This window comes from Oncorhynchus nerka, linkage group LG21 (assembly GCF_034236695.1).
Source record: "Oncorhynchus nerka isolate Pitt River linkage group LG21, Oner_Uvic_2.0, whole genome shotgun sequence".
NCBI lineage: Eukaryota > Metazoa > Chordata > Actinopteri > Salmoniformes > Salmonidae > Oncorhynchus > Oncorhynchus nerka.
The window spans coordinates 10,722,072-10,749,944 of record NC_088416.1 but is presented as its reverse complement, the minus strand read 5'-3'; the positions used below and the strand labels follow the sequence as shown (position 1 = coordinate 10,749,944).

Sequence of the window (27,873 nt, the reverse complement as noted above, 5' to 3'; positions counted from 1 at the left end):
GCAAATTAATTAAGACAGCTCCAGTAATTTTGAGAAACATTGATAAACAGTTTGGTTGATTTTTTGGGTAAAATGAATGAGTTTGATAAGCAGCTAGCTAGCAGTTTGCTAGCTCCCATGCCAATGTCAAGTCTTTCAAAACGAATATCTGACTAACTCTGAAAATATGAAGTTATTTCAGAATCAAAAAGTTAACTGCCTAGCGCACTATGCTTTGAGACATTATGTCAGCTACTTATCCCCAGTAACATAGTGTTTTCACTTATTGCATCTGCATGCTTGTTGCGTTCTTCCTGGTGCACTTTGTGAGCTGGCTGCTCGTTCTAAACAGTATAATTTAATCTGTTCAAAGCAGCATATTCAGCAGTGGCGTTAACTCAAAATGACACAACGACAAGGTTCCAGTTTAACAACGTTTACTCAACCGTTTCAGCACAATACATGGTTGCCATTGCACTCAGGCCAGGTTCATCAACAAGACTCCTGCGCAGGCGCATTAATAACGGAGTGATAGCACTGTAATAACAGTAATATAGGGATACTTGAAACATGAATTTAACAATCCCCCACTTTTCTTTAAAGAATAAAACATCAAAAACATAATTAAAACGTCACAACTATTATTTAAGTTACCCATTACAGATGGGTTGTGTGACAAAATTATTTGTATAACTCAAGCTGTCACTTTCCATTACTGAGTGCCTTTAGGAGCACAGGCTACCTGCCAACATTGGCGTGGCAGGTAGCCTAGTGGTTAGATCTTTGAACCAGTAACTGAAAGGTTAAGTCTGTCGTTCTGCCCCTGAACAAGGCAGTTAACCCACTGTTCCTAGGTTGCCATTGTAAATGAGAATGTGTTCTTAACTGACTTGCCTAGTTGAATAAAGGTCGTTCTGCCCCTGAACAAGGCAGTTAACCTACTGTTCCTAGGTTGCCATTGTAAATAAGAATGTGTTCTTAACTGACTTGCCTAGTTGAATAAAGGTTCAATAAAAAAGACCGGATGTTCCTTTTTTAAAATCAGACAGCCAGCAAGCTGCTCCTTTGTGGCCGACCTGGAAAACAGCTCTGAGGTATGGAATCACAGTTGTAGCAAAATGTCTGTGAGCCACCCCAGATAAAGTCATCAACATGACAGGCAAGTACTCCAGTCACATTGCAATCTTGATCGAGCCAATAAAAAGACTGCAGGATCCACTTGTGACATTTTTCTACCTGTACTCAGCATTGCTGCCTTGACTTTGTACCAGTAGGGATGCATCTGCCAGTCCATACACACACCTTTTCTTCCCCTCCAGTGTTCCTTCGCTGTTAGCTTCAGGCGGAGGTCGGATGTGAATGTCCCTTGACAGCTCTATTCCCTTCAAAAATGCAGATTTCATGTCTATGGAATGAAGTTTCAATTTTTTCTGGCAGATCACTGACAGCAACAATCTGAGTGACTCTGCGGCGCATGTTCGTGAGTCTTTTGGGAGTTGTTTATCAGCCAGCTCCTCAAAACCTCTAGCCACTAAATGTGCTTTAGGCACTATTCCAGTTAAGGATTCTTTAAGGGTACACACCCACCTTTTTTGAGACACATTCTTGGCCAATGTCTTTGACTTCCACAAACGCTACATTTTTCCTCCAATTACAGGGCTCATCTAGTTTAGCTGCGTCAAAAGACACGTCCTTTGTTTCTCGATTTTCCATTGGTTCAATTCTGAGCTTATTAACAAGTGACAGGTCAGCTGACCCTGTTTGTACCAGAAAGTGTAGCTGGTTCAGAGTACTGCAAGTTGTACCAGTTCTGGTGTTTTCCTTTGGCTTTTCCTGCTCGTCCAATGACAGTTGCTGTGTGTGGAATACCACTTTCTCTGTCCATGTATTTAACAGTTTGTCCAGTTTTCAGATTGGAACAACCATGCTGTCTTAACACATGTGGCTGTTGTTGGATGGTTTCCTAATTTGAACTCTCAATAGTACTTACCTGTGTCATGGTTGAAGGTCTCTGCTCCATTTCCTGTATCAGTTTCAGTGACCATTAGGGATGCACGATATATCGGTGAACATTAGCTAAAAATGCCAACATCGGTATCAGCTGATGTCTAGTTGAACGCTGATGTGCAAAACCGATGTCAAAGCCGACATACATACTATGGAACGCCGTTTGGGTCTTTGTGTGTCAAAAAAGATACAGTAGCACTGTTAAAGCTGTACAAAAATGTCTGCAAACAAGCAAACACCGGCCACGAATGATGTGTTTACAATACCACGTTGGTAATAAAGCATCATTTCTACGACCGCAACTTTTGGGGTAGCTAGCTTTAGCTTGGTACCTAGCTAGCACCAATACAACCAGCCTGAAAACAATGACCAGTAGAAACTGCAGTCATGTTCATTATTCTTTGCAATGATTTTGGAATCCTTGTGAGTAAGTATTAGCTAGGTTGCCACATTGAAAGTTCATGAGTTCATGAAAGTTCACAGTTCATGAAAATAAATAGCTAGCCAGCTACTTAACCCTGTTTCCCAAAGCAAACGTTATAAGCAGCCAGCAAGCTTCATCTGGCTAGTGAGGCTCAACCGGACTTGATTATGAGTTGTGAAGCAATAAGGATTAGGCATAATAGTGGAATTTGCAGTTTTCCCTCAAAATAAAAGTAGGTTATTGACAGTGATGCAAATAAATACTAATAGTAGAATTATGCCATACTTTTATTTTGAAGGCTAACCACAATCTACTATTGTGGCTAGCTTCACATAGATGGGTCCGACCACCATTACTCAAATAAAAACTGTCTTAGAAATTAGGGTTATTTTAGATGATGACACCTAGCTATACAGTTAGCAGGCTAACTATAGCTACTGAAACAGATTGTCGTTTTGCTATATTTGGGGAAGAACATTGTTTGCATTCATGAGCTAGCTAGCTTTTTAAAAAATTACCAGCGAGACAACTTCACCAGCATCATAGCATACGTATCGATGAATCGTTGTGACATGAAATACAAGTGAAAGTGTAATCAATTTGTAATAACCATGTCAAAAATGTATGAACGTGTTAAATGATTATATGACGTGCAGTCATATTCAGGTCCTGATTGGTCAACAGGCATATTTGACACGCAAAGACCCAAACTGCATTCCATAGAAATCCTGGTTGAGAATGAAACAAATGAATAAAAAAAATGTTTGCCTTTATTTAACTAGGCAAGTCAGTTAAGAACAAATTCTTATTTTCAATGACGGCCTAGGAACAGTGGGTTAACTGCCTGTTCAGGGGCAGAACGACAGATTTGTACCTTGTCAGCTCGGGGATTTGAAACCTTCCGGTTACTAGTCCAACACTCTAACCACTAGACTACCCTGCTGCCCTTGATCAAGCCAATAAGAAGACTACAGGATCCACTTGTGACATTTTTCTACCTGTACTCAGCATTGCTGCCTTGACTTTGTACCAGTAGGGATGCAATGAAACAGCACAGCAAGTAAGTGAAAGAAATAGGTTTTGATTATGTTTTACTGGTAATGGGGACATTCGTAAATGTCAACCAAATAACTTTTTGGGCAGTGTGTGTGTGTAATCTTTATTTAACTAGGCAAGTCAGTTAAGAACAAATTCGTATTTACAATGACAGCCTACCCCGGGCCAACTGTGCACCATCCTATGGGACTCCCAATCACAGCTGGATGTGATACAGCCTGATTCTCAGCAACAGCCCCTCCATCTTGTTGATCATTTACTTTCCGCAATCTTGAGTGATGCACCCTGACAATGGTGCCTCACAAATATCACCACACCATCTTAGCCAATGACTACTCCCGGTCCTTTCCACTCTTGACAGTCAACTCGTTTGTCGTGCACTTTGTTTCCAGTCTCGTACGTCTCATCCGTGGGTCAAAGAGGTTAATGCAGAGTGCTGTGAATTCTCTCTGAACACTCTGGTTCAGTGAAAGCTTTTCTTGCTGTATGTCGTGCTGAAAGGTGCTGTCCCACCCATGCACTCACACTGGTCCCTTCTAGTGCTGTTGGCTTGTCACCCAGTACAGAGGGAAGATCAGGGTTCTGCCCCAACACTAGGTGGTATGGGCTGTAACCATGAACATTGTGCATTGAGTTTTTAATAGTAGGGACCACCTATTTCAATGTGACTTAGTCTGACCAATTTTGCCAGTATCCTAACTATCTTGGTAGAATGGACGATTCTCCCATCTCCAAATTTGAAAGCTCGGTTGCTTAGTGTGTCAATCATAGTTTGTACTTATTTCATATTTAGTTCACTGACATAGCTATCAATCCATTTTGCACCACACACTGTGCGTGTACACACAGTATCAATCATAGCAGATCCTAAGGATTCAACTATGAAGAAGACTGGTTTGAAAACAGTGTAATGTTACACAGCTCTCTCTCTGTGTTTACATTTTCCTCTGTTAGTTTAACTTGTTCATTTTATGAGGACAGTCTTTAACCAAACGGTAAGTGCATTGACAAAAAAACACATTTTAATATCTGTCCAGTGGATTTGTACCGGGCAATGGCGCCCTCATCTGGTTGTCGTGAGAACGTGACTTTTTGGCGCCTTTTCTCTGCTGCTCAGTGTAATATGCTGCGTCAATCACTCGCATTCCATCTGTTATTGGCACGACAGACGTCTTTTCACCCAAATGTATTTTTAGTGCCGACTTCATTGACGCAAAAGTCAGCACTGTACAAGCAGTCAAAAACCAACTGTCCAGACAGGAAGTATCTATCAACTTGAAAGCTAACACTGCATCCGGGAGAACCATCTCGTACTTGCGCATCCTATTGTACCTCTGTTCGAAATCAATTAACGTTATGTAGTCCGTCATTGCAACCGAAATGTCTCTAGTAACACTGTCAACGTTTGAATATGTCTCGTAAGTTCCCGTACCATCATCCTTATTCAAATCCTCAACAGATATTTCCAGTGCTGTATCTCTCGCTCATCCTTCGAGCGATAATACCACCTCAAGTGCTTGCTTTTTCTTGTCCAGATTAGTAACCCGTGTCCAGATTCCAAGTTCATATTCCCACTTTCATGCGACCTGTTATCCTCGAAGCAAGGTGGCACATTGTAGTTATTAACCATCCTCTGCTGCCAATGTTAATTCAAAATGACAACGACAAGGTTCCAGTTTAACAACGTTTACTCAACCGTTTCAGCACAATACATGGTTGCCATTGCACTCAGGCCAGGTTCATCAACAAGACTCCTGCACAGGCGCACTAATAACAGAGTGATAGAGCCGTAATAACAGAAATATAGGGATACTTGAAACATCAACTTTAACAGTGGTCATTTATTATTTATTTTTTTACATGCAAAAGTGAAATAGGTGTATTTATGCTGTTGCACAGATTTCTTTATATACATCTATTCAAAGAAACTACAGATAGTTTGAAAACTTGGCATTATATTTCTGCTACTTTGTTCACATCTCCTACCACCCCACCCTGGATATTCAGCAGCTGCCACTGGTCTAGGGTTTGCACTTGTTCTAAGAAGTTCGACTTTGAAGTGGCTGCAGACTTGTATGATTAAATGGTATTAAGGAATTATTTGAAGTGGTAATGTAAGGATGGCATAACACGGTGAATTAGGTTCCCTTGATGCCAGTTTAAAGTGAAAGACGTGGCTGTGTGTGTGTGTGTGTGTGTGCTCTGAGTCTACTCGCCTAGTGTGTCCCAGAGAGTCCTTCCAGACAGGGAGCAGGGCCACAGGTTTGATGGCACACTCCAAGATGGCCATGGCCAGGGCAAACTCCCTGGCCTTACTGCACATCTGCACCGCCTTAATCCAGTTGTTCCTGATGAAAACCAAAACAAAGCCAAAGGGAGTCAGACAATGGTGTTATTCATCATCATGTGGAAGCATGGTGACATCAAATCACAACAGTGTGACTTTATCTGTCACCTGGGACTGCTGGGGTCAGAACTGAACAAGAGCAGTGCACGCTAACTTCAATGAACATGTAAAAACAAACACGTTATCACCAAATGATGTCACACATTAGTATCTAAATAATAGCCTGTGCCCCCTCCTCCGATGAGGAAGAGCACACAATGGTTAAACGAACACTTAACCCCCTACGGTCGATGTCCACGCCCCTGCATAAATCCAATTAGCATAATATATCAACAGAAAAAATGAAAAACTCTGTTTAAGCTAAAGTTTTTTATGCATTGGATCAGTCAAAGAGCTAGAGCGGTGTTTGTCAGACCACGAGCCTTCCCCGAAAATCGTCCGTAGCATTCCAAACGGTTTGGCCTACAAAGCTATAGAAAGATGACTCTCACTAACACGATGGTGTTCTCCATGTTGCTCTACGACCCCCACGAGCATCTTTGGACCCGTCTGAAGTCGGTACAGCCCATCTGCCAACTTCTGTCTGTAGTGTCCGAAGAGTTTGGGCAACAACACTAATGTGAGTCCTCTGTGGAAAGGTGAGACTCTCACGAACATATACCTCTTGGTTGTTTTGTTCTAGGACGCCCACATGCCGCACAAGATTCGTCTGAAGGTCCCCCCGGTGCCAGTTGAAAACATTTATGGAAGTTTAAATGGAGACTGTTTAATGCCAAAAAAAGGGGTTAAATACATGTCCAAAAAAATGTATGTTTCCTGATCTTTCTTCTCTCTCTCAGGACAGACACTTAAAAACAAACTTCCCTTTCATTTTTTTTGGGGGGCTGTTGTTCAATGTAGTGAATCTGCTATTCAAAGCGTTTGTACGGGCTAATAGCAGTAAGACAAAAAAATATAATCATTCCACTTTGTTGTGATACTTCAAGGGGTCTTAAAATTCTAAATCAAATAGCTTAGTAGAACCCACCCCTGGATTAGACTCTTATGGGTTAAAAACATTTTGATCATATTCTTTCATAACACATAAGTCAACCAACTAGGATCTCAAACACACACAGAGCCCACATTACATCCGTACCTGTGTGAGGCCCAGTTGGGGTGCATGAAGGGTGCGGGCACATTGGTCTCCAGCTGGATGATGGTGAGGCGCAGCGTGGAGACGGTCAGCACTTTGGAGCCGTGGATGGAGCCGTTCCACTTGAAGTCGCCTGCCGGCGTCATGCAAAACTGGATAATAAAATACGTTTTATATGTGGAGAGCTTTTCATTACATGGGGAAATCACAAAGCACTGTACATCTAAAACAAACTTAAAAATGCTTTACAAACTCATGAATACCATTCTTATGTCTCTGCGTGCGGTTTGCAGAAAGTTGCTAACTAGCGCAATTGCTATCCTGTAGACTTCCAGTCATTGCGCTAACGCTAGTTGGCATTGGCTAGTTAGCACTACCTCAAACTTCCTTTATAGTGGACGCGGAGGCATAAAAGCTATCCACAAGTTAACCGGACTCTAGGGAAGTAGATAAAGGGCTTCATTGCTAAAATCTCAAAGTATCCCTTTAAACAGTTGAACTTAAAACTTATCGCAAGTGTTTATTTGTTCAAGTTTTTGTTGACTCCTTCAGGCGTGTGCAAGCTAAAGTTATCTTAAAATTGGTTTTATCTTAAAGTTTACCTTGTGCGAGAGGTGTCGCCGCTTGTCCAGGTCCTCCCGGTGCTGGGGCTTGTTGAGGGCCAGCGTATTTCCGCTGTATTGGTTGTGGTAGACGCGGTACTTGCCCTCCTGGCCCAGCTTGAAGAAGTGGCTGAGTGTGCCCTTCATCACCACCTCCTTGCTTGTTAGGCTGCGGGTGCTGAGACGCGACACGTCGCCTGCCGGGGTCACCACCAGCACCTGGAGTGAGGAGAGGGGGGTCAAATCAAAGGTAAATCAAATACATTATATTTTGATAACAGACGAGCGACACTTGGATTGAAATAAATGCATGATATTTTTAGAACAAAACAAAACATCTGGGTTGGCGCCCCCCCCCCCTTGGGTTGTGCCGTGGCGGAGATCTTTGTGGGCTATACTCGGCCTTGTCTCAGGATGGTAAGTTGGTGGTTGAAGATATCCCTCTAGTGGTGTGGGGGGGCTGTGCTTTGGCAAAGTGGGTGGAGTAATATCATGCCTGTTTGGCCCTGTCCGGGGGTATCATCGGATGGGGCCACAGTGTCTCCTGACCCCTGCTGTCTCAGCCTCCAGTATTTATGCTGCAGTAGTTTTATGTGTCGGGGGGCGAGGGTCAGTCTGTTATATCTGGAGTATTTCTCCTGTCTTATCCGGTGTCCTGTGTGAATTTAAGTATGCTCTCTCAAATTCTCTTTCTTTCCTCGCTCTCTCTTGGAAAACCTGAGCCCTAGGACCATGCCTCAGGACTACCTGGCATGAGGACTCTTTGCTGTCCCCAGTCCACCTGGCCGTGCTGCTGCTACAGTTTCAACTGTTCACCGGAAGTGCTACCAGACCTGCTGTTTTCAACTCTCTAGAGACAGAAGGAGCGGTAGAGATACTCTCAATGATCGGCTATGAAAAGCCAACTGACATTTACTCCTGAGGTGCTGACTTGTTGCACCCTCGACAACTACTGTGATTATTTTTATTTGACCCTGCTGGTCATTTATGAACATTTGAACATCTTGGCCATGTTCTGTTATAATCTCCACCCGGCACAACTAGAAGAGGACTGGCCACCCCTCATAGCCTGGTTCTTCTCTAGGTTTCTTCCAAAGTTCTGGCCTTTCTAGGGAGTTTTTCCTAGCCACCGTGTTTGGGATTTTAGGCTGAGTTTCTGTACAGCACTTTGATATATCAGCTGATGTAAGAAGGGCTATATAAATAAATTTGATTTTGATTTGGCCCACGATTACGAAAAAAGTTTGGTACACCGGGCAACAACCTAAGGACAGCTAGGAATCCAACAGCTAATCACTATTTTTTTGTAGATGAATAGTGATCACCTCTTTGCCCTCCTTGTAGCCCTTGTTGGCCTCGTTCACGGCTTCCTCCACCTTCTTGCTCTTCAGCTGGCTCAGCTTACTCTCCGGGTTACGCAGGCGGGTCACCATGCGGCCGCCCGGCGTGACTGCCGACCGCTTTCCACCGGCCTCGCCGTTCACCCCCTGGTCGTCCTGGCTGTTGATAGAGGACTGAGAGGACCTGTCAGCCAGGTCGGGCTCTTCCGGGACCCTGGGGGCCTCCCTGGCAATGGTGCTGCTGTTACTGTTCTCCTCACCACTGGGATGAGGGGGCTGGCTCAGGCTGGGGACCCCCTCTCCCCTGGGAGAGCTAGACTCAGAACGTGCCTTCTCTAAAACCACAAATACATAAAAAAAAATTTTTTAAATCACAACATAAGTCACTATTTAAAATCATGCTTTAAAGGGATGTTATACTGCAAAATCAAAGTTTGACTGTTATTTTCAGATGTCGAAGTTAGTCATATGTCAAAATGAGTCCACATCCCACACAATCATGTATGTGGATCCAGCTACATGCCTCGACCCAGGGAGTCCGGAAATGATACGGTGCCGATCTTTTTCCGTTCATTTTGGATTGTGGCATGTAATCAAATCTATATATTTTTGTTTGCCTGGGATGTGGACTTCTCAAGAGAAGACCCAACCGACAGTCCCTTCAAAAGTTCAAATGACATGCAATGGTGCCCTCTAGTGTCATGAAGCAGCATGCGCGTCATTCCTGTAGTGCCCTCACACAGCCTTTTACACAGCCAATAGGGGTATGATGATTCATAGTAATAGTGATCTGGACCCATGCATTAAAGGCCTGTTTAACACGCAAGGTTCAGAATCAAATGTTTTGTCTTAAAGTCATTGTGATTCATGCCAAGCTATTTAGTCTGATTGCATATCAAAGCAATTCGCTTTAAGCGTTATTTTGGAATGAAATAAAAGCGTGTATTCAGCAGAGTTGCGACCAGCAACTGGTCATTGACAGCCAATGAAATGAGGGATGCAAGAGGGACAGCGACCAATGGTAGAGCGATCCGACATGGGGGAGGCGGGATGTGTGGGGAGGAACAACCCATGCACAGGAATTGAATGGAGGGGGATCATGAATGGGGTTCAAAGTTCACAGAGACACCACCCCCTTGGTACCTTCAGCCTCCTGCACGCCCTCGATGTTGGTTTTGGCCTCGTCCCCAGGCTCTCGGGCCCCGGTAGGGAGGTCTTGCCCCCCCACGGCAGGGCTGGGGGCCTCTGTTGCCGGGAGGGTGGGTTGTGGAGCCGGGAGATCAGGCTTACTCCCCTCGGGGATGGAGCAGTCACCAGTAGAAGGAGCCAGCTCGGCTTCAATCAGAGAAGCAGATATTCAGAGTTTGGCAAACTATGCTACATGTTGAAAACGTTTTAACTGCATTCTAGCTAGAACGCAAATTATCTTGGAACTTGTGGTGCCAAGATGGCAGCCAATAAAATGGCACATTTCAAACAGAGTTGGTCAAAGTGTATGTATCAGACTGTGTGGAATATGCGCAACAAGTACCTCCAGCGTGTGCATATAGAAGATGCTGTATTGTAATGAGACTAGTAGGCATTGTGTAAAACTTGGTGCGAGGACGATTATCACGGAGGGGTTATCAGCAATATTGCTGAAGGCATTGTTTTAAGTTGGCAAAGTGGTCTCCGATGGGTTGACAGCGCAACACAAGGGATTTCTAATTGGCTCAGAAAGAGGAGAGCGCAGTGGGAAACGGATCAATAATTCATTAGGCCTACATTGCTCAATATCAAATCGCAGTACTATCAAACAGCCCGTAAAGCCTGTAGGACCACGATGTAGCGGTAGTTGTAGTTAAATAGTGTGTGTGTGTGTGTGTGTCTCTTACCTGTGTTGGTAGTCCCCTCTTTGGTCGCCTTGTCCTTCTCAGCTTTACCCTCCCCTGCTCCCTTCTCCTCTCCCTTCTTCTCTGGGTCGTCAGTCTTCTCCTTTGGCTCCGCCCCCTCCGTCTCCTCCTCCTTCCGGAGAGTTCCCTGCGCCTCCGCCTTCTCTCTCTCCTCGGCCGCCCGGCGCTTCATCTCCTCCAGCTCCTGCTCCTGCTTGGCCCTCAGCCGGTTCAGGATCTCCTCTGGAGAAGGGACACCGATGGATTGATTCATTTCATTGATTAGATCGTCAAAATACATATTATGCATGTCTAAATGTTTCATTGTGGGAAAACTAAACATCCTTAAAAACGCTCAGCCCCCCAAAAATATAAAATAACTAGCCGTGTGTAGACTAAACACGATCAAGGACAACACAGAGTTACGGTGATTAGTCGTGTAGAAACTGAAACCAGCAGGACTGTAGAAATCCAGGTGCTGCGTTACGCACCCCTGAGCTACACCTCGACTGTCTCATACGGTCTGAGCATAAACTACGGTTTTATTGACTAGCCCATAAAACAGTTCTAACTCAGAGCATTCTTCGTATTCTTGCCAGCAAGTGATGGTGTGTGTATATAGAGTCAGTCAGCCTGTGCATTCGCTAAAGCTTTATCCCGCACTAACAGAGCACGCTGAAATCGATACATCTTCTGGTTTGACCACGGCGCAATTCTGCCAGACTAATCAAACATTCACACCTGTGCTTGAAAGCCCGCCACTAACAGTACATCTCTCTGGGTTATACTACAGGAATGGCCATGGAGTCTGTCTGGGAATGAGCACCTTATAGCACCCACCTGTGCTTGAAAGCCCGCCACTAACAGTACATCTCTCTGGGTTATACTATAGGAATGGCCATGGAGTCTGTCTGGGAATGAGCACCTTATAGCACCCACCTGTGCTTGAAAGCCCGCCACTAACAGTGCATCTCTCTGGGTTATACTATAGGAATGGCCATGGAGTCTGTCTGGGAATGAGCACCTTATAGCACCCACCTGTGCTTGAAAGCCCGCCACTAACAGTGCATCTCTCTGGGCTATACTATAGGAATGGCCAACGAGCACCTGATAGCACCCATCTGTGCTTTGAATTGAACACCGCCTCAAAATGAACTTGTCACGGTTTATACAACTGCTCAATACGGTAGAACAAAGAAACAGAGCCTGTATTCATGTGCGACTTCCCCTCTATGGCAGGACCACATGGGGAGTAATTGAAATCGGACTCTGTGACGAAGCAGGTGATTTCATATTTTGGGGGAGTGGGATGGTGACAAAGAAAAACGTGTTGTTTCAGGCATCAACGATAGCATACTTCCTCTGTCATTTGTCGCCGGAGCGCGCGTGTGTGTGTGTGTGTGTGTGTGTGTGTGTGTGTGTGGGCGGTGGAGAAGCCTTGACAGCAGCCTGAAGTGTCTTCCTAGGGGGCTCAATCTGGGATCTGTCATCGCTTTCCTGATGCCAGTGTGTGTGTGGTGTTTGTCTACGTGGGTGTGAGAGAGAAAGTGGTTAAAAGGCTCTTTCAGACATCATGTGATTTCCACAATGTGTGTGCAGGAGCGGGTCGTAAGTAGACTCACTGGTGAGATTTCAAACCATTCATTCTCAATGGAAGGCACACCAACAGAGAACTGGATCTCAGTCTGTATCCGAAGTCCATCACAAGTGTACCGTTACAATAGCCTGGTCCCACATCTGTATATAACTCTATAACAAAGTCCTACGGTCATTGCCATGTCAAACATAAAACAGATCTAGGACCAGGCTACAGATACAAGTCCCAATCTAAAAAGACTCAGAAATAGCCTAATAGCTGTTACAACAGCTTCCTATTATTGGCGTCACCCTCGAGGCCACTTATAGGTAAAAAGATTGGATAGCCTTAACACCCTATCACATTCAACCATCCCATTTGTTCTTTAATCAGATCAGTTGTCATGAAGGAGAGGAGGTAACAGTTTGGAGCCCAGCCAAACTGGGACTGGAGAGTAAGTTATGTCATGGAATGGGTACTGGTTCCTATGGCCCTTCAACATGACTGAGTAGTATTCACTTAACTGGGGGGGAGGGGAGAGAGAGAGCAAGCAAGAGAGACCGAGGGAGAAGGAGATATGAAAGAGAGAGGGGCAGAGAGAGAGAAAGAGAGCGAGCAGGATAAAGAGAGAGATAGATTAGAGGCGAGACAGACGGGGCAGAGGAGGAGCCATTGGCAGGCTCTCTGGTGTTAGACAATGGAGCCCCTCACACGCTCAGAACCAGGGACCTTTGGCTCAGCCGGACTGTCCTGGCTAACTTGGCTACGTATAGAAGACAGGAGGACACCCGGCACAGCCATGTCCCTCCTCGTCTTCCATCTCCCTCGCTTTCTTTGTCACTTTTATCTCTCCTCTCTCTCTGTCACTCTTTCTCCATCCCCTTTCTTGACCTTTTGCCTCCATATTCTTCCACTGTTCCTCAACCCCCCCCCCAACCAATGACCATTGACTCTCTATCTGACCATCTCTCCCTCTTTCCACCTCTCTCTTTCTCAGAGGCATTCAGTCCTGCCATCTTGGACCCCGTCCCAGTGAAGCCTGCTGGAACAGTGCCACAGTCCCCAGAGCCTACAGCCAGGCCAAGTCAGCACAGGAGGCGATAGAGGCACTTAAACACAACCAGCCAGCCAACCCGCCACTGCCCCAATGATTAGGGCCTACTTACCCAAATATGAGTGGTGTGGAAATATTTAGGATTTTGCTTTGGGAAGACATGGGTAAATCCACTATGATAATCTGACAGAGGCAGGGGGAGAGGGATAGCAGTATGATAGTCGCATACATTAGTGCTGAGCAATTAGTGCTTTTTGAGGTCGTTTCGGTTCGATTATCAAAAAATAATTACGATTTCAGATTTCGGTTTCAGTGATTTTTAAAAAACATTAAATGCACTGTGGGTTGAATGCTATAACAGATAATAAAACTATGAATAAAAGTCCCATGTTGGTAGTGACTGCCCATCACGAATTAACCATTCGTTGTTCACATTTACTTTACTCAAATATTTCAGTTGTGTAGATCACATTTCTTTTATTTGACAAATGTATTATTTAATTCAAAGTCATCATCTCATCTCTATAAAGCTGCTACCTATACCTGACAAATGTATTATTTTAGTAATTCTTCAAAGTAAATAAGGCATACTTTTATGACTGCTGAATACCAACTATCAATCACTTAGATCATGTATTTTCAGGTAGAGATACCTCGAAGAAACTGCTCTCTATGTATCCCCTCTTGATCGCACAGTCTTCTGTCTCTTCCGTAGCACAGGTAAAAGAAACAGACCGGACAGAAGTAGTCGTGCAATGGATTATGGTCAACGTAGTTAATTATTAGAAACTATTATTATTATTGACCTGTTGGAAACTACAACTCCCTACTACAGCGCACAGTTCGGGCATGATGTGATTTATCTCTGGAGAAACTGCAGCGCAATGTGCTATAATGAATTCTCAGGGAGAAAAAGGTGTAGATTCACGCGCAGGGCGCGGCAGGTGTTTATTTCGCATTCGCAGAAGGCAGGAATCGTGGTCACAGGCAGGCAGTAGACATACACAGGTAGGCAAATAGGCAGGTGAATCAAAACTAGGACTGAAGGCTATAACTGGTTCTCAAAACGAGCTAAGAAAAGGCATAGTAGTCAAAACGAACAATACCTCAAAGGCACAAACAGAAGGAACTGAACTAAATAAGGAGCTGATGAGACCAGGTGAGTAACTAACACAGGTGAAATCAATTAACAAAAATGAAAGACAGGGCTACGTTCAAGAACCCAACGAAACAGCACACAAGGTTGACTAAGAAAATAACTACAGAACCTTACATGTGCACATTGAGCTCACAGAAAAAAACTGAACGAAATAGAATTCAAATAATTGAACTGACATGGTTAATTAGTTGTTTCAAAAACAAATAAATGACCAACAGCACTACCATACAGTGGGGCAAAAAAGTATTTAGTCAGCCACCAATTGTGCAAGTTCTCCCACTTAAAAAGATGAGAGAGGCCTGTAATTTTCATCATAGGTACACTTCAACTATGACAGAAAAAATGAGAAAAAAAATCCAGAAAAATCACATTGTAGGATTTTTAATGAATTATTTTGCAAATTATGGTGGAAAATAAGTATTTAGTCAAAAACAAAAGTTTCTCAATACTTTGTTATATACCCTTTGTTGGCAATATCAGAGGTCAAACGTTTTCAGTAAGTCTTCCAAGGTTTTCACACACTGTTACTGGTATTTTGGCCCATTCCTCCATGCAGATCTCCTCTAGAGCAGTGATGTTTTGGGGCTGTTGCTGGGCAACACGGACTTTCAACTCCCTCCAAAGATTTTCTATGGGGTTGAGATCTGGAGACTGGCTTGGCCACTCCAGGACCTTGAAATGCTTCTTACGAAGCCACTCCTTCGTTGCCCTGGCGGTGTGTTTGGGATCATTGTCATGCTGAAAGACCCAGCCACGTTTCATCTTCAATGTCCTTGCTGATGGAAGGAGGTTTTCACTCAAAATCTCACGATACATGGCCCCCATTCATTCTTTCCTTTACACGGATCAGTCGTCCTGGTCCCTTTGCAGAAAAACAGCCCCAAAGCATGATGTTTCCACCCCCATGCTTCCCAGTATGTATGGTGTTCTTTGGATGCAACTCAGCATTATTTGTCCTCCAAACACGACGAGTTTAGTTTTTACCAAAAAGTTATATTTTGGTTTCATCTGACCATATGACATTCTCCCAATCTTCTTCTGGATCATCCAAATGCTCTCTAGCAAACTTCAGACGGGCCTGGACATGTACTGGCTTAAGCAGGGGGACACGTCTGGCACTGCAGGATTTGAGTCCCTGGGGGCGTAGTGTGTTACTGATGGTAGGCTTTGTTACTTTGGTCCCAGCTCTCTGCAGGTCATTCACTAGGTGTGGTTCTGGGATTTTTGCTCACCGTTCTTGTGATAATTTTGACCCCACGGGGTGAGATCTTGCGTGGAGCCCCAGATTGAGGGAGATTATCAGTGGTCTTATTAGGAAATGGAAGACCATACAATTGCTCCCACAGTTGATTTCTTCAAACCAAGCTGCTTACCTATTGCAGATTCAGATTTCCCAGCCTGGTGCAGGTCTACAATTTTGTTTCTGGTGTCCTTTGACAGCTCTTTGGTCTTGGCCATAGTGGAGTTTGGAGTGTGACTGTTTGAGGTTGTGGACAGGTGTCTTTTATACTGATAACAAGTTCAAACAGGTGCCATTAACACAGGTAACGAGTGGAGGACAGAGGAGCCTCTTAAAGAAGAAGTTACAGGTATGTGAGAGCCAGAAATCTTGCTTATTTGTAGGTGACCAAATACTTATTTTCCACCATAATTTGCAAATAAATTCATTAAAAATCCTACAATGTGATTTTCTGGATTTGTTTTGCTAATTTTGTCTGTCATAGTACCCTCTTAGAGCCCCCCATCCCGGATCCGGGATCGTGACTACAGCTCAAGCTCATTACCATAACTCACAATGCGAAAAAATATTCCTAAAAGTAGTGCACTACATCGGGAATAGGGTGCCATTTAGGACACACCCAAAACAGTCTTATTTGAAGAAAAAGGCCAAACTTACTTTACAATGGAAAAACAAATACATAACAGCTTTACCCTACCAAAATGTGCTCAGAAATCCCTGGGGTCTCAATAGATTCAATGCAAAGCTTTTCACCCTTCCAATGATAGTAACACAATGATAGACTTCAAAAGGAAGGAAACAATAGGATGTGTACTATGATAGATAACTAACTTAGAAATGCTCTAACAGCATACAGAGAGCTGCATTCAACAGGCACGTTGTAAGTGTGTAAGTGTGTAAGACCAACTGCTAAAACATTCTTCTGAAATGACTGTAAATGACAATACCAGTCCTAGAATAAAATATCCCAAAACCTGTGTGTGCAACACCCCCGGTGTACTGTGTTCCGTAGGTAAACGTTGCAGAAATGTCCTTAATAGAGATTTGTATTCTACATGTCAGATAGGTTACGGAGAACAAAACATGCCCTATCTGAACGTGTCCAACATCTCTTACCGTTGGCGGCGGTGAGGAAGCACTTGTTGACGCCACGGGCCTTGTTGGTGAGCTCCTCGGTGATGTCCATGTGCGTGTGCACCTCGTCCCTGATCTCCTCCAGCGTGGCGTACAGGTCGGCCTCCCAGTAACCCTTGTCCAGGCAGTCGATCAGCTCAGCCAGCTGCACCTTGGTGCTGTAGTACCAGATGGTCTTGTCCTCCTGCTCGCCGTCCTCCTCACTGGGGTGGAGGAAGGGAGCGAGACATGGGTGGAGGGTTGTGGAGAGAAAAAGGAAGAGGGGAGAGGGATAAGATGGAGATGGAGGGGAAAGAGAGAACATGAGAGTAGGGAGAGGGAGAGAATAAGAGAGAAAGAGAGGATGGAGAAAGATCGATGTCCTTGATTAATTGATGCCATCATCAAATGACAAGCAGTAGAATGAAGAACATTTAAGCAGACACCTATAGTAAACTGTCCATTGTAAGGACATAGTACTGACAACTATTTAATACACGTCTCGTCTATGGTGCCAGTACTCCTTAAAAAGGGTCATTCCGCCACTTTACAAACTCATATTCATTATCTAAAGCACCAAACCGGTGTCTAGATATGTGAAAACGGCATGTTTCTGTGATTGCAAAAATAAAAGGTCCAAAAAAAAAAAAAAAAGCTTTTCAAAAACCTGCGATGGGTCTCTAGCCAAAGGGGAAGCTATTTTCTTGCTCCACGTCACCGTGAATCTCAATGTTTGAAAATCCCCGTTTTTAAAACGTTCCAACTTCTGGTTACGTCTTCGGGTAGAACGTAGAAATGCACACTGGTATTGTGCTGGAGGTTGATGAGTGGTGGAGGTTGATGAGTGGTGGAGGTTGAGAAGTGGTGGAGGTTGATGAGTGGTGGAGGTTGATGAGTGGTGGAGGTTGAGAAGTGGTGGAGGTTGATGAGTGGTGGAGGTTGAGAAGTGGTGGAGGTTGATGAGTGGTGGAGGTTGATGAGTGGTGGAGGTTGAGAAGTGGTGGAGGTTGATGAGTGGTGGAGGTTGATGAGTGGTGGAGGTTGATGAGTGGTGGAAATGCGCTTTTAAGTTTCAACATCGACTTAGCTGCAATCTTGGGAAACATGATTATAGGGAAATTAGAGTTGTAACACCTTAGAGCACTAGGCATGCATAAGACTTAGGCCCACATCAAATATCAACAAAACGACACATTTTACAGTTTTGTGCACAGCACGATCTAGGCCTGGGTCTCACTGGCCTTAGGCAGTATTCCAACAATCTAGTCAGCATCCTCTTAGGATGCAACCACCCACTCTCTCTCTATGGGGATGGTGTAGATCTATTACGCTGCACCAGGTGAAAGACACTTTCTTGAGTGGGAGCGGCAATGAGACAGTGAAGGCTAACTCCGAATCCCTCTGTTCAGGTGTGTGTGTGTGTGTACATGAGTGTGTGACACTCCTCTCTGGTTAAAGGAGTCTGCTACCACACCATCTGTGACTAGTGCTTAATAGCTGGCGTATATGCTATCGCTTACTAACATCTGTGTGTTTACATTGTCATTATCCTTCAAACAAGTGAGGGCATTGGCCTTCCTATACCTTACCAGAGAAGCTAAACAGGTGATGTAAGTCGCTCTGGATGAAAGCGTCTGCTAAATGACTCAAATATTCATGTAAACGTTTCAATAAAAATCAATCATTGCCACCTGTCATGTAAACAAAGCTCCCAGCTTGAACATGATCGTGTTTGACAATTGCTCACGCTTCTGCTTCAATTTGGATTCAGGGTTATCAGTGTTTCTTAGGTGGATAACGTCAGTGCCTGATTGAAATTGACACTGTACACATTAATAAATAAGTAACAATAACCTTTTTAATAAACTCAGCAAAAAAGAAAGAAAACGGCCCTTTTTCGGGACCCTGTCTTTCAAAGATAATTTGCAAATATCCAAATAACTTCACAGATCTTCATTGTGAAGGGTTTTAACACTGTTTCCCATGCTTGTTCCAATGAACCATAAACAATTTATGAACATGCACCTGTGGAACGGTCGTTAAGACACTAACAGCTTACAGATAGTAAGCAATTAAGGTCACAGTTATGAAAACTTAGGACACTAAATAGCTCTTTCTACTGACTCTGACAAACACCAAAAGAAAGATGCCCAGGGTCCCTGCTCATCTGCGTGAACGTGCCTTAGGCATGCTGCAAGGAGGCAAGAGGACTTCAGATGTGGCCAGGGCAATAAATTGCAATGTCCGTACTGTGAGACGCCTAAGACAGCGCTACAGGGAGACATGACAGACAGCTGATCGTCCTCGCAGTGGCAGACCACGTGTAACAAACACCTGCACAGGATCGGTACATCCAAACATCACACCTGCGGGACTGGTACAGGATGGCAACAACAACTGCCCGAGTTACACCAGGAACACACAATTAGAGGTCGCCCGATTAAGATTTTTCAATGCCGATAGCGATTATTGGAGGACCAAAAAAATCTGATACCGATTAATCGGACAATTTTATTTATTTATTTGTAATAATGACAATTACAACAATACTGAATGAACACTTATTTTAACTTAATATAATACATCATTAAAATCAATTTAGCCTCAAATAAATAATGAAACATGTTCAATTTGGTTTAAATAATGCAAAAACAAAGTGTTGGAGAAGAAAGTGAAAGTGTAATATGTGCCATGTAAGAAAGCTAACATTTAAGTTCCTTGCTCAGACCATGAGAACATATGAAAGCTGGTGGTTCCTTTTAACATGAGTCATCAATATTCCCAGGTAAGAAGTTTTAGGTTGTAGTTATTATAGAAATTATAGGACTATTTCCCTCTATACCATTTGTATTTCATTAGCCTTTGACTATTGGATGTTCTTATAGCCACTTTAGTATTGCCGGTGTAACAGTATAGCTTCCGTCACTCTCCTTGCTCCTCCCTGGGCTCGAACCAGGAACACAACAGCCATCATCGAAGCAGCATTACCCATGCAGAGCAAGGGGAACAACCACTCCAAGTCTCAGAGCGAGTGACGTTTGAAATGCTATTAGCGCGCACTCCGCTAACTAGCTAGCCATTTCACATCAGTTACACCAGCCTCATCTCGGGAGTTGATAGGCTTGAAGTCATAAACAGCGCAATGCTTGACGCACAACAAAGAGCTGCTGGCAAAATGCACGAAAGTGCTGTTTGAATGAATGCTTACGAGCCTGCTTCTGCCTACCACCGCTCAGTCAGACTTAGATACTTGTATGCTCAGTCAGATTATATGCAACGCAGGACACGCTAGATAAACTAGTAATATCATCAACCATGTGTAGTTAACTAGTGATTATGATTGATTGTTTTTTATAAGATAAGTTTAATGCTAGCTAGCAATTTACCTTGGCCTACTGCATTCGCGTAACAGGCATTGTCCTGGAGTGCACAATCCCTACATTAGTGCTCAGACTGTCCGCAATAGGCTGAGAGAGGCTGGACTGAGGGCTTGTAGGCCTGTTGTAAGGCAGGTCCTCACCAGACATCACCGGCAACATTGACAAAAGCTGCTGCTCTTCCTCCCTGGAAAGGCCTGCCTGCTCCAAGACCTCTGTCACAGTTAACAACTCCATTGTGGCCTCCTACCAGACTGTATAAAAAAAACTCCTTCCCACTCTCCACTGGCTCCCATCAGCAGTGTCCATCAAATGTAAGTCCCTGTTGCTTGCCTATAAGGTACCAAGGCGAATCGATCCTGGCCCAATCTGCACATGTTCGTTTTTGCCTTAGCACTACACACCTGATTGATATCCTCAAAGCTTAATGAGTTGATCCTTTTAATCAGCTGTGTAGCGCAAGGCCAAAAACAAAAATGTCCCCAGGACCAGGTAAAGGGTCAACCATAGTAGTACATCACCCCTGGAGCAAATTAGGGTTAAGTGCCTTGCTCAAGGGCACAGACAGATTTTTCACCTTGTCGGCTCGGGTATTCAAATCAGGGACACTTCAGTTACTGGCCCAACCCTCTAACCGCTAGGCTACCTAAGAAACACTGGTTTAGGTAAAAATGTCAAATATATGCCCCACATTCTTCCTCCAAAGGACCTTTCAATAGAAAGACCGGGGTAGCCATTAGAAGTTGCCTTCAACACTCATCCTTTTCGTTTAAAAAGGAGTTTGGACACTATACTCAGTTTAGTATCTTGGTCTTCATTTCACAGTGTGACGACAACGGTTTTTATGTTCCTCCTAGTGTCAGGACAGCAAACAGTTCACACAACAGCATCCTTTCAAAGACTGAGAAGGCGTCGGTAGGCAGGGAAATTATAGACCAGGCCCGGTCCTGCACAACAGCCACAGGTGAGACAACAGCCCTAGCCCATCATCCCATCCCTCCATGCTATCACATAACCCCATGTTTGCCAATCCGTTCCTCCAAGGCCCGTAGCAATTGCATATTTTGGTCCTATCACACCTGATCAAACTAATCAATTGCTTGAGAAGAGATGTCCATGGAGAGATAACATTACAGAATACTCAGATATTAATGTATTGTCTAGAAGAGACATAATCTGACATACCTGACATATCTGCCAGGTAGAATAGGAAATTGTAATAACCATTTATTACACTGAAGATATGCAACAATTTCTAAGATTTTACTGAGTTACAGTTCATAAGAAAATCAGTCAATTGAAAGGCCCTACAGAACTGTCAAAGGGATTCCTCTCGGGGCGGTTGAAAGGCCCTAATCTATAGATGTCACATGACTGGGAATACAGACATGCATCTGTTGGTCAAAGACACCTTCAAAACAAAAGGTAGTGGCGTGGATCAGAAAGCCAGTCAGTATCTGGTGTGATCACCACTCCTCTTCAATGGCTGTGTGAAGTTAATGGATATTGGTTGGAACTGGAACAAACTGACGTATACGTCGATTCAGAGTATCCCAAACATGCTCAAATGGGTGACATGTCTGGTGAGTATGCAGGCTGGGACATTTTCAGCTTCCAGGAATTGTGTACAGATCCTTGCGACACGGGGCCGTGCATTACCACGCTGAAACATAGACACTTTCTGCCATTTGCTCAGTACAGTTGAAACCGGGAACTAAATCTCCCACATATAAAGTGTTGGTTTTATGTTTCATGACCTGAAATAAAAGATCTCAGAAATGTTCCATACCCACAAATAGCTTATTTCTATCAAATATTGTGCACAAATGTGTTTATATCCCTATTAGTGAGCATGTCTCCTTTGCCAAGATAATCCATCCACTTGACAGGTGTAGCATATCAAGAAGCTGATTAAATGGCATGGTAATTACACAGGTGCACCTTGTGCTGGGAACAATAACAAGGCCTCTAAAATGTGAAGTTGTGTCACACAACACAATGCAACAGAGGTCTCCAGTTTTGAGGGAGTGTGCAATTGTCATGCTAACTGCAGGAATGTCTCCCAAAGCTGTTGACAGAGAATTTAATGCTAATTTCTCTACCATAAGCCACCTCCAAAGTCATTTTAGAGAATTTGGCAGTACGTCCAACTGGCCTCACAACCTCAGATCATTGTAACCACGCCAGCCCAGGACCTCCACATTTGGCTTCTTCACCTGCGGGATCGTCTGAGACCAGTCACCCAGACAGCTGATGAAACTGAGGAGTATTTCTGTCTGTAACAAAGCCCTTTTGTGGAGAAAAACTCATTTTGAAATCAATAGATTAGGGCCGAATAAATGTATTTAAATTGACTGATTTCCTTACATGAACTGTAACTCAGTAAAATTCGAGCATGTTGCGTTTATATTTTTGTTGAGTATAATTTTGAAGTGAGTGAACGTCTGTTTGTTGTTGTCTACTTACACCACAATGCGGCGGTCCAAGAACCAGTACTTGCGGCGGTGGCGGTCATAGCCGATTGGCAGCTGGCGGATGTATGGTCGGCTCTTCTGTGTCTCCGTCACACAGTCCACCACGCCGGGCACCTTGTGTGCCACGCACACCTCGCACTGCCACTCGTCCTCGGGTACCTCCACCAGTGGCGGCTTTACGCACTCCAGGTGGTAGACGGCCGAGCACGTCTCACAGCAGAGGAGGTCCCCCAGCCGGTGGCACACCCTGCAGTGGTCGTCATACGCCACCACCCCCTCCGACATCAACTCTTCTCTAGCCAGGTTGGTGGCCAGGAACTGGTCCACGAGAAATTGAAGGACCTTAATTTTGCTCTCGAGGGGCTCGTAGGGGTACTCCTCGCCCTCCAGTAAAGGGAGCACCTGGCGGTACTCTGGGTCGCTCTCGCAGTAGGCGCGCACCATCTCGGGCCAGGTCATGCCGTCGATGAAGTAGAGCGTGGAGTTGACGCTGTCCTTGAGGTCGGCAGGACCGAACGTGGTGTTGGATGTGTCCTCCTCGCGCAGGATGGCCTTGAGCAGGGCGGTGTGGGTCTCAGCCAGCAGGGTGCACTGCTCCTGGCCCTCCAGCGCCGCACAAAAGTCCTCAAAGCGGAACGGCGAGAGACGCAGGACCGAGCCGAAGTTGCGCAGCACCTCATAGACGGCCGAGATGTTGAGGAGCTGACTGGCCGGCACCAAAAGGTCCTCTGAGGACTTGGGCAGCTCAAGGGGGGGCACCTCCTTGGCTTCGAAGATGGGCGAGCGGGGCCGGTGTGGGCGTCTGCTCCTCCGGCCTGAGACAGAGAGGGAGTGATAAATTATGTAAATAATTAAAATCAATCAAGAGACAAAATGGGGTGAAGAAAAAAGGCCCTTTAATACTAAGTGCTGGAAACACAACAAAGGCAGGTGAAGAAACAAAGACAAAGCTAGATACATACTGAATGAGCCAAAGCAGGCAGCACAATTCCCATCAACCATAACTGCTGTCGATGTTTCTATCAAACAGGCAGGGCTTCTTATTCAACACATTTGAGTGTGTAATTATTTTGTTACTGTTTATGGATAACATCTCTGAATGTGTGCATTACTTTCCTTGTATCAACTTTTAAGTATAGCCTATTGGTTATAACCAACTTGTATTTTTTTTTACCCTTCCATAAATCCCACTGTGTATATCAAGTCTTAATCTCTTCTATAAACAGAATGTCTCCCTTTGGAAAGAGAACTTTATCAAGTCTTAAAAATGTAAATAAGCTAACCTAGCACCTGGTACTTGAGTATACACCGTGCAGTAGAGAATTTGGCCTTCCTTCATCGATGGCATGACCTGACCCTAGGCCAGAATATGGGTGCTGATCTAGGGTCAGCTCCCCCTGTCCATGTAATATTATTCATTATGATCAAAAAGGCTAAACTGATCCTAGATCAGCACTTTTTATGAATATGGTCCCGGATCAAGTTCAGAATCTGAAACATGGATCCACACACTCTGATATCAGCTGGAGTAGTTAGGTGTAAAAACTAACATACTGTAGTTTTAAATTAGATTTCAAACATTAGACAGGGTGTAGGCATAGATGAGGTGACATGAAAATGACCAACATGCACCACTCCCCTGAGCTGTGTGGCCCGTCAGGGCTGTGTACAAAAACCTCTGCCTTCGTTCCTTAGGCCCTATGCACAGTCTCTATGTATGTATAAGCATGTATTTGTGACTCAGTATGCTAAAATGAGTGTGTGTGATTATAGGTCATACGATAGGCACATAAACCACTCTTTGCACAATTCAGCCATATTCGCATGGTAAGCGAGCCTATTTGGGGTAGGAGGTTATTGGCCTAATCAGTCACTGGGGTGCAATGGAGAGAGAGAGAATTATGATTCAAGAAATACCAATGTTGTCAAGGCTGTACACATCTGTGCTTATGAGATGTGGGGCAACTTATGAATAATACGCATTTTAGGATGAATACCATATCAATAAATCTAGAATTTTATGGAAATATAATTCTGCATTGAATTACAAAATGGTTCCTTAATAATCCAGAAATGGCTTGAAAATAGTTTATGCGAAGACCAAAGTACATGAATGACATCAACGTCACTTACACAAATGGTTAGACATTATGCAAGAACAAAACTATTGTTCTTTACAGTTCAATTATTTTTCAAATAAGTTTGCCATTGCTCTTGCTCGTTTACACTGATAGATTGGCTTTGCTATGGTTACCGTACAATTTACTACGTGATATTAGAACGAGTTAAAGCTGCAACAGGTGAAATTAGAGCGCCTCTTTTCAAAACAAAGGGCCTTGGCGATTATGTCCCTGTCAAGCTGATTTGACCACAATCTCGCGAAATATATCGCAAACACTTGCTTTTCTAAAGGAAAAAACGGTTTAAATTAAGGGAAGGGGGATAAATTACAACTGGTTGATTAAACTGCGCATTTATTGTTTACATCTACTACAGGAACTGTATAAAAAGGTATATTCATGCCATGCAAGACAACGCGACAAAATTATCAAATGGTATGAATCTTCACATGAAATTTTGTAGCCAGATAGTGCAGCATGGCATGCTTGTTGACGCATATATGTTAACAGATATTGCTAAATTAATGAATGGAAAGTAGCTAAATGTTTATCTTGAACTAACGCCTCAGCAAATAATGTTGTATGCAAAATATGTGCAATTATGCAAATGAACAATTCCGTTTTACAATAATCCCCATCGTCAAATGCGTGTTAATTTTTGCCTAAAGTTGCAGATTTTTTATAACAGAAAACATGCGAGGCGACAGTAGTGTTCACTGTGCGGGAACTAGCAAACGATCACCAGAGCTCCTAAACAAAGGCCTGTTTATGAGTGCAATCTCCATTTTGAACAATGCACATTGCTTACCAAATGTGCTAAATAAAAACTGTAACACTTTGGCGTGCATTTGAAAAGAAATGCTTCTAAATTGCAAGCAAACGTACCTGGAGTGCTGCCGTGCGTGCTATCATGGCTCCGAAAGCTGCTCTCTGTACAGTAACTAGCATCATCCTCATCTGGTAATTCTTCCAGAAAATCGGACTCATTGCCCACGGCCTCCTCTTCGTAGTCTGAGGGATTCTCGTGTAAAAGTTCGTCTTCCTCCGACCTCAAACTAATATTGTCCTCTTCCTCGTCGCTATTGTCATCGTAGACCACCTTGCACAGTGGCCGTCTCCCCCGACCACCTCTCGAACCCCTGCCTCTTCCTCTGCCCCGCGATGTCGTCGCTGCTCCAACTTTCCTCCGGCCCCTGGACGAATGGTAGTTCTCTCTCCGATGAATTTCTGTATCACCGGTATCCACCACCGAGCCTCGTCCGCGGCCACGTCCTCGGCCCCTTCCCCTACCACGGCTACCTCTCCCTCTCCCTCTCGAACCGCGAACTGGCCCAGGGGAAACCTCCTGCATCTCCGCTGCCTGTTTAGGCGGCCTTCCTCTTCTCCCTCGCATTGTAGCAGATGTATTATTTTTTATTTCAATTTTAGCGCACGACTAGTCCACGCAAACCCGGAAAAACGGGCACCCTCGGAAACCCTAACCAACGTCGCGATAGTCTCAATTAGCCCCACCAAGCCCCGGGCTCAATTTTTAGTAGAAAGTTCAAATAGAATGGCCGGCTTCCCGCTTTAGGTCGCCTGCAGTCGCCATTTTTCTTCGGATCTCTCCCTCCGCTGAAAACAGACAGCAGGCCCTGTACGGAGGTCACGTGACTACTATTCTACAGTCGACGCATTTAGTTCATAAAATGTGTTATCCATGCGAACGTGATGCCCCCACGATTGTTTATTTACGTTCACTTGTCATGTCAAGTCACACAAATCAAGAAAACATGGATTTATTACAATGTAACAGCATTGTCAATTTGCAGCTGACGTCGTCATTCTAGCCAGAATGTAGACCAGCATACGTAGTCGGACACGGGAAAGATCAGAATCTTGAAACCAAGTTGTTGTTAAATCAGTTCCAGAGTTCCAGCACATATTAGGGATAAGTTCACTATATGTCAACATTTGAGTCATGTAGGTATTGGTAGTTGATGTAGGTATTGGTAGTGTTGCTATTATCAAAGAGACTCCATTTGTAAGTTTGCTAATGCAGAGTGGAGTTATTCAATAAACTTATTTTAATGGCAAAAATACTCATAATATATCGTGTATTGCATTGGATAATTGTATGCCTTTATTTAAAAAATAGGATCGGGAAAAAATATTCAAATATTGTGTTTACTTATTGATGCAAACAGCGGATATTATGAAGAGGTCATTCAACATTCTGGATCAGAACGAAGAACATCAGAATAGTTCCATCACCATGAATGATGGTGACATAACCTACCAATGTAGCAATTGTGGTGCAACATTGTTTCTTTTTTCTCTTTGTTGCTACAATGTTTCCTAAATCCCTCTCCTATGATAGGGCCTAGCTACATTATGTTAAATTACAGCCTTTGGTTTATGCTCGCAATGTAGCCTATTTAGATCAGGCCTACTACGTATAGTGTGGTGCCTGCTCTCTGTAGTTTATCTATGCCAAGGCTTTTCTCTTTAAAACAAGCACATTGCTTTATTAACTCCAGCAGGCAGACGTCTAATTATTTCGATGTTATAGCTACATTGTTAATAGAAGCAGTCGGCAAAGTGAATGGTCGTTAAAAAAATAGCTGACAGTCTTAAAAACGATACATAGTAGCAGGTTTAACATGGGTATGGGTTAAATTGGGGGTGATTTAATGTATTAAATATCAAGTTGTCGTGGCCGAGTGGTTAAGGCGATGGACTAGAAATCCATTGGGATCTTCCCGCGCAGGTTCGAATCCTGCCGACAACGATATCTTTTGACGATGTAAATTGGAAGTTTTTCCCTCTAAAGGGCAGTACTTCCAATGTCAAAATCTTTCTACTATACATTTGTTACGTCCATTTGAATGTAATTAATATCTTTATATTACCTACTGTCGTCATGTAAAAGGCGGTACACAATGGAAAAGGAGACCTCCAAGTGTTCAAAAATAAATTCTTCATTTTCTGTTTGCATGTTCTACGTAGCCTTGAGCAGT

The 27,873-nt window shown here is 43.9% G+C and overlaps 1 protein-coding gene and 1 non-coding gene across 2 annotated transcripts in view; one reads left to right on the top strand and one right to left on the bottom strand.

The window, feature by feature from the left end:
• LOC115103879 (nucleosome-remodeling factor subunit BPTF-like) overlaps positions 1-26,504 on the bottom strand; it is a 56,831-nt gene extending 30,327 nt beyond the window's left edge. Inside the window, 9 exon segments of the mRNA XM_029624902.2 lie at positions 5,683-5,814; positions 6,952-7,100; positions 7,551-7,769; positions 8,876-9,225; positions 10,034-10,225; positions 10,765-11,004; positions 16,907-17,127; positions 22,747-23,569; positions 25,760-26,504. Of these exon segments, the coding sequence (XP_029480762.2) occupies positions 5,683-5,814; positions 6,952-7,100; positions 7,551-7,769; positions 8,876-9,225; positions 10,034-10,225; positions 10,765-11,004; positions 16,907-17,127; positions 22,747-23,569; positions 25,760-26,267 (2,834 nt within the window). The 5' untranslated portion in view covers positions 26,268-26,504.
• Positions 26,505-27,562: 1,058 nt separating this feature from the next.
• trnas-aga (transfer RNA serine (anticodon AGA)) lies at positions 27,563-27,644 on the top strand. Its single transcript has one exon. It is a non-coding gene; the product is annotated as a tRNA-Ser (tRNA).
• The last annotated feature ends 229 nt before the right edge of the window (positions 27,645-27,873 follow it).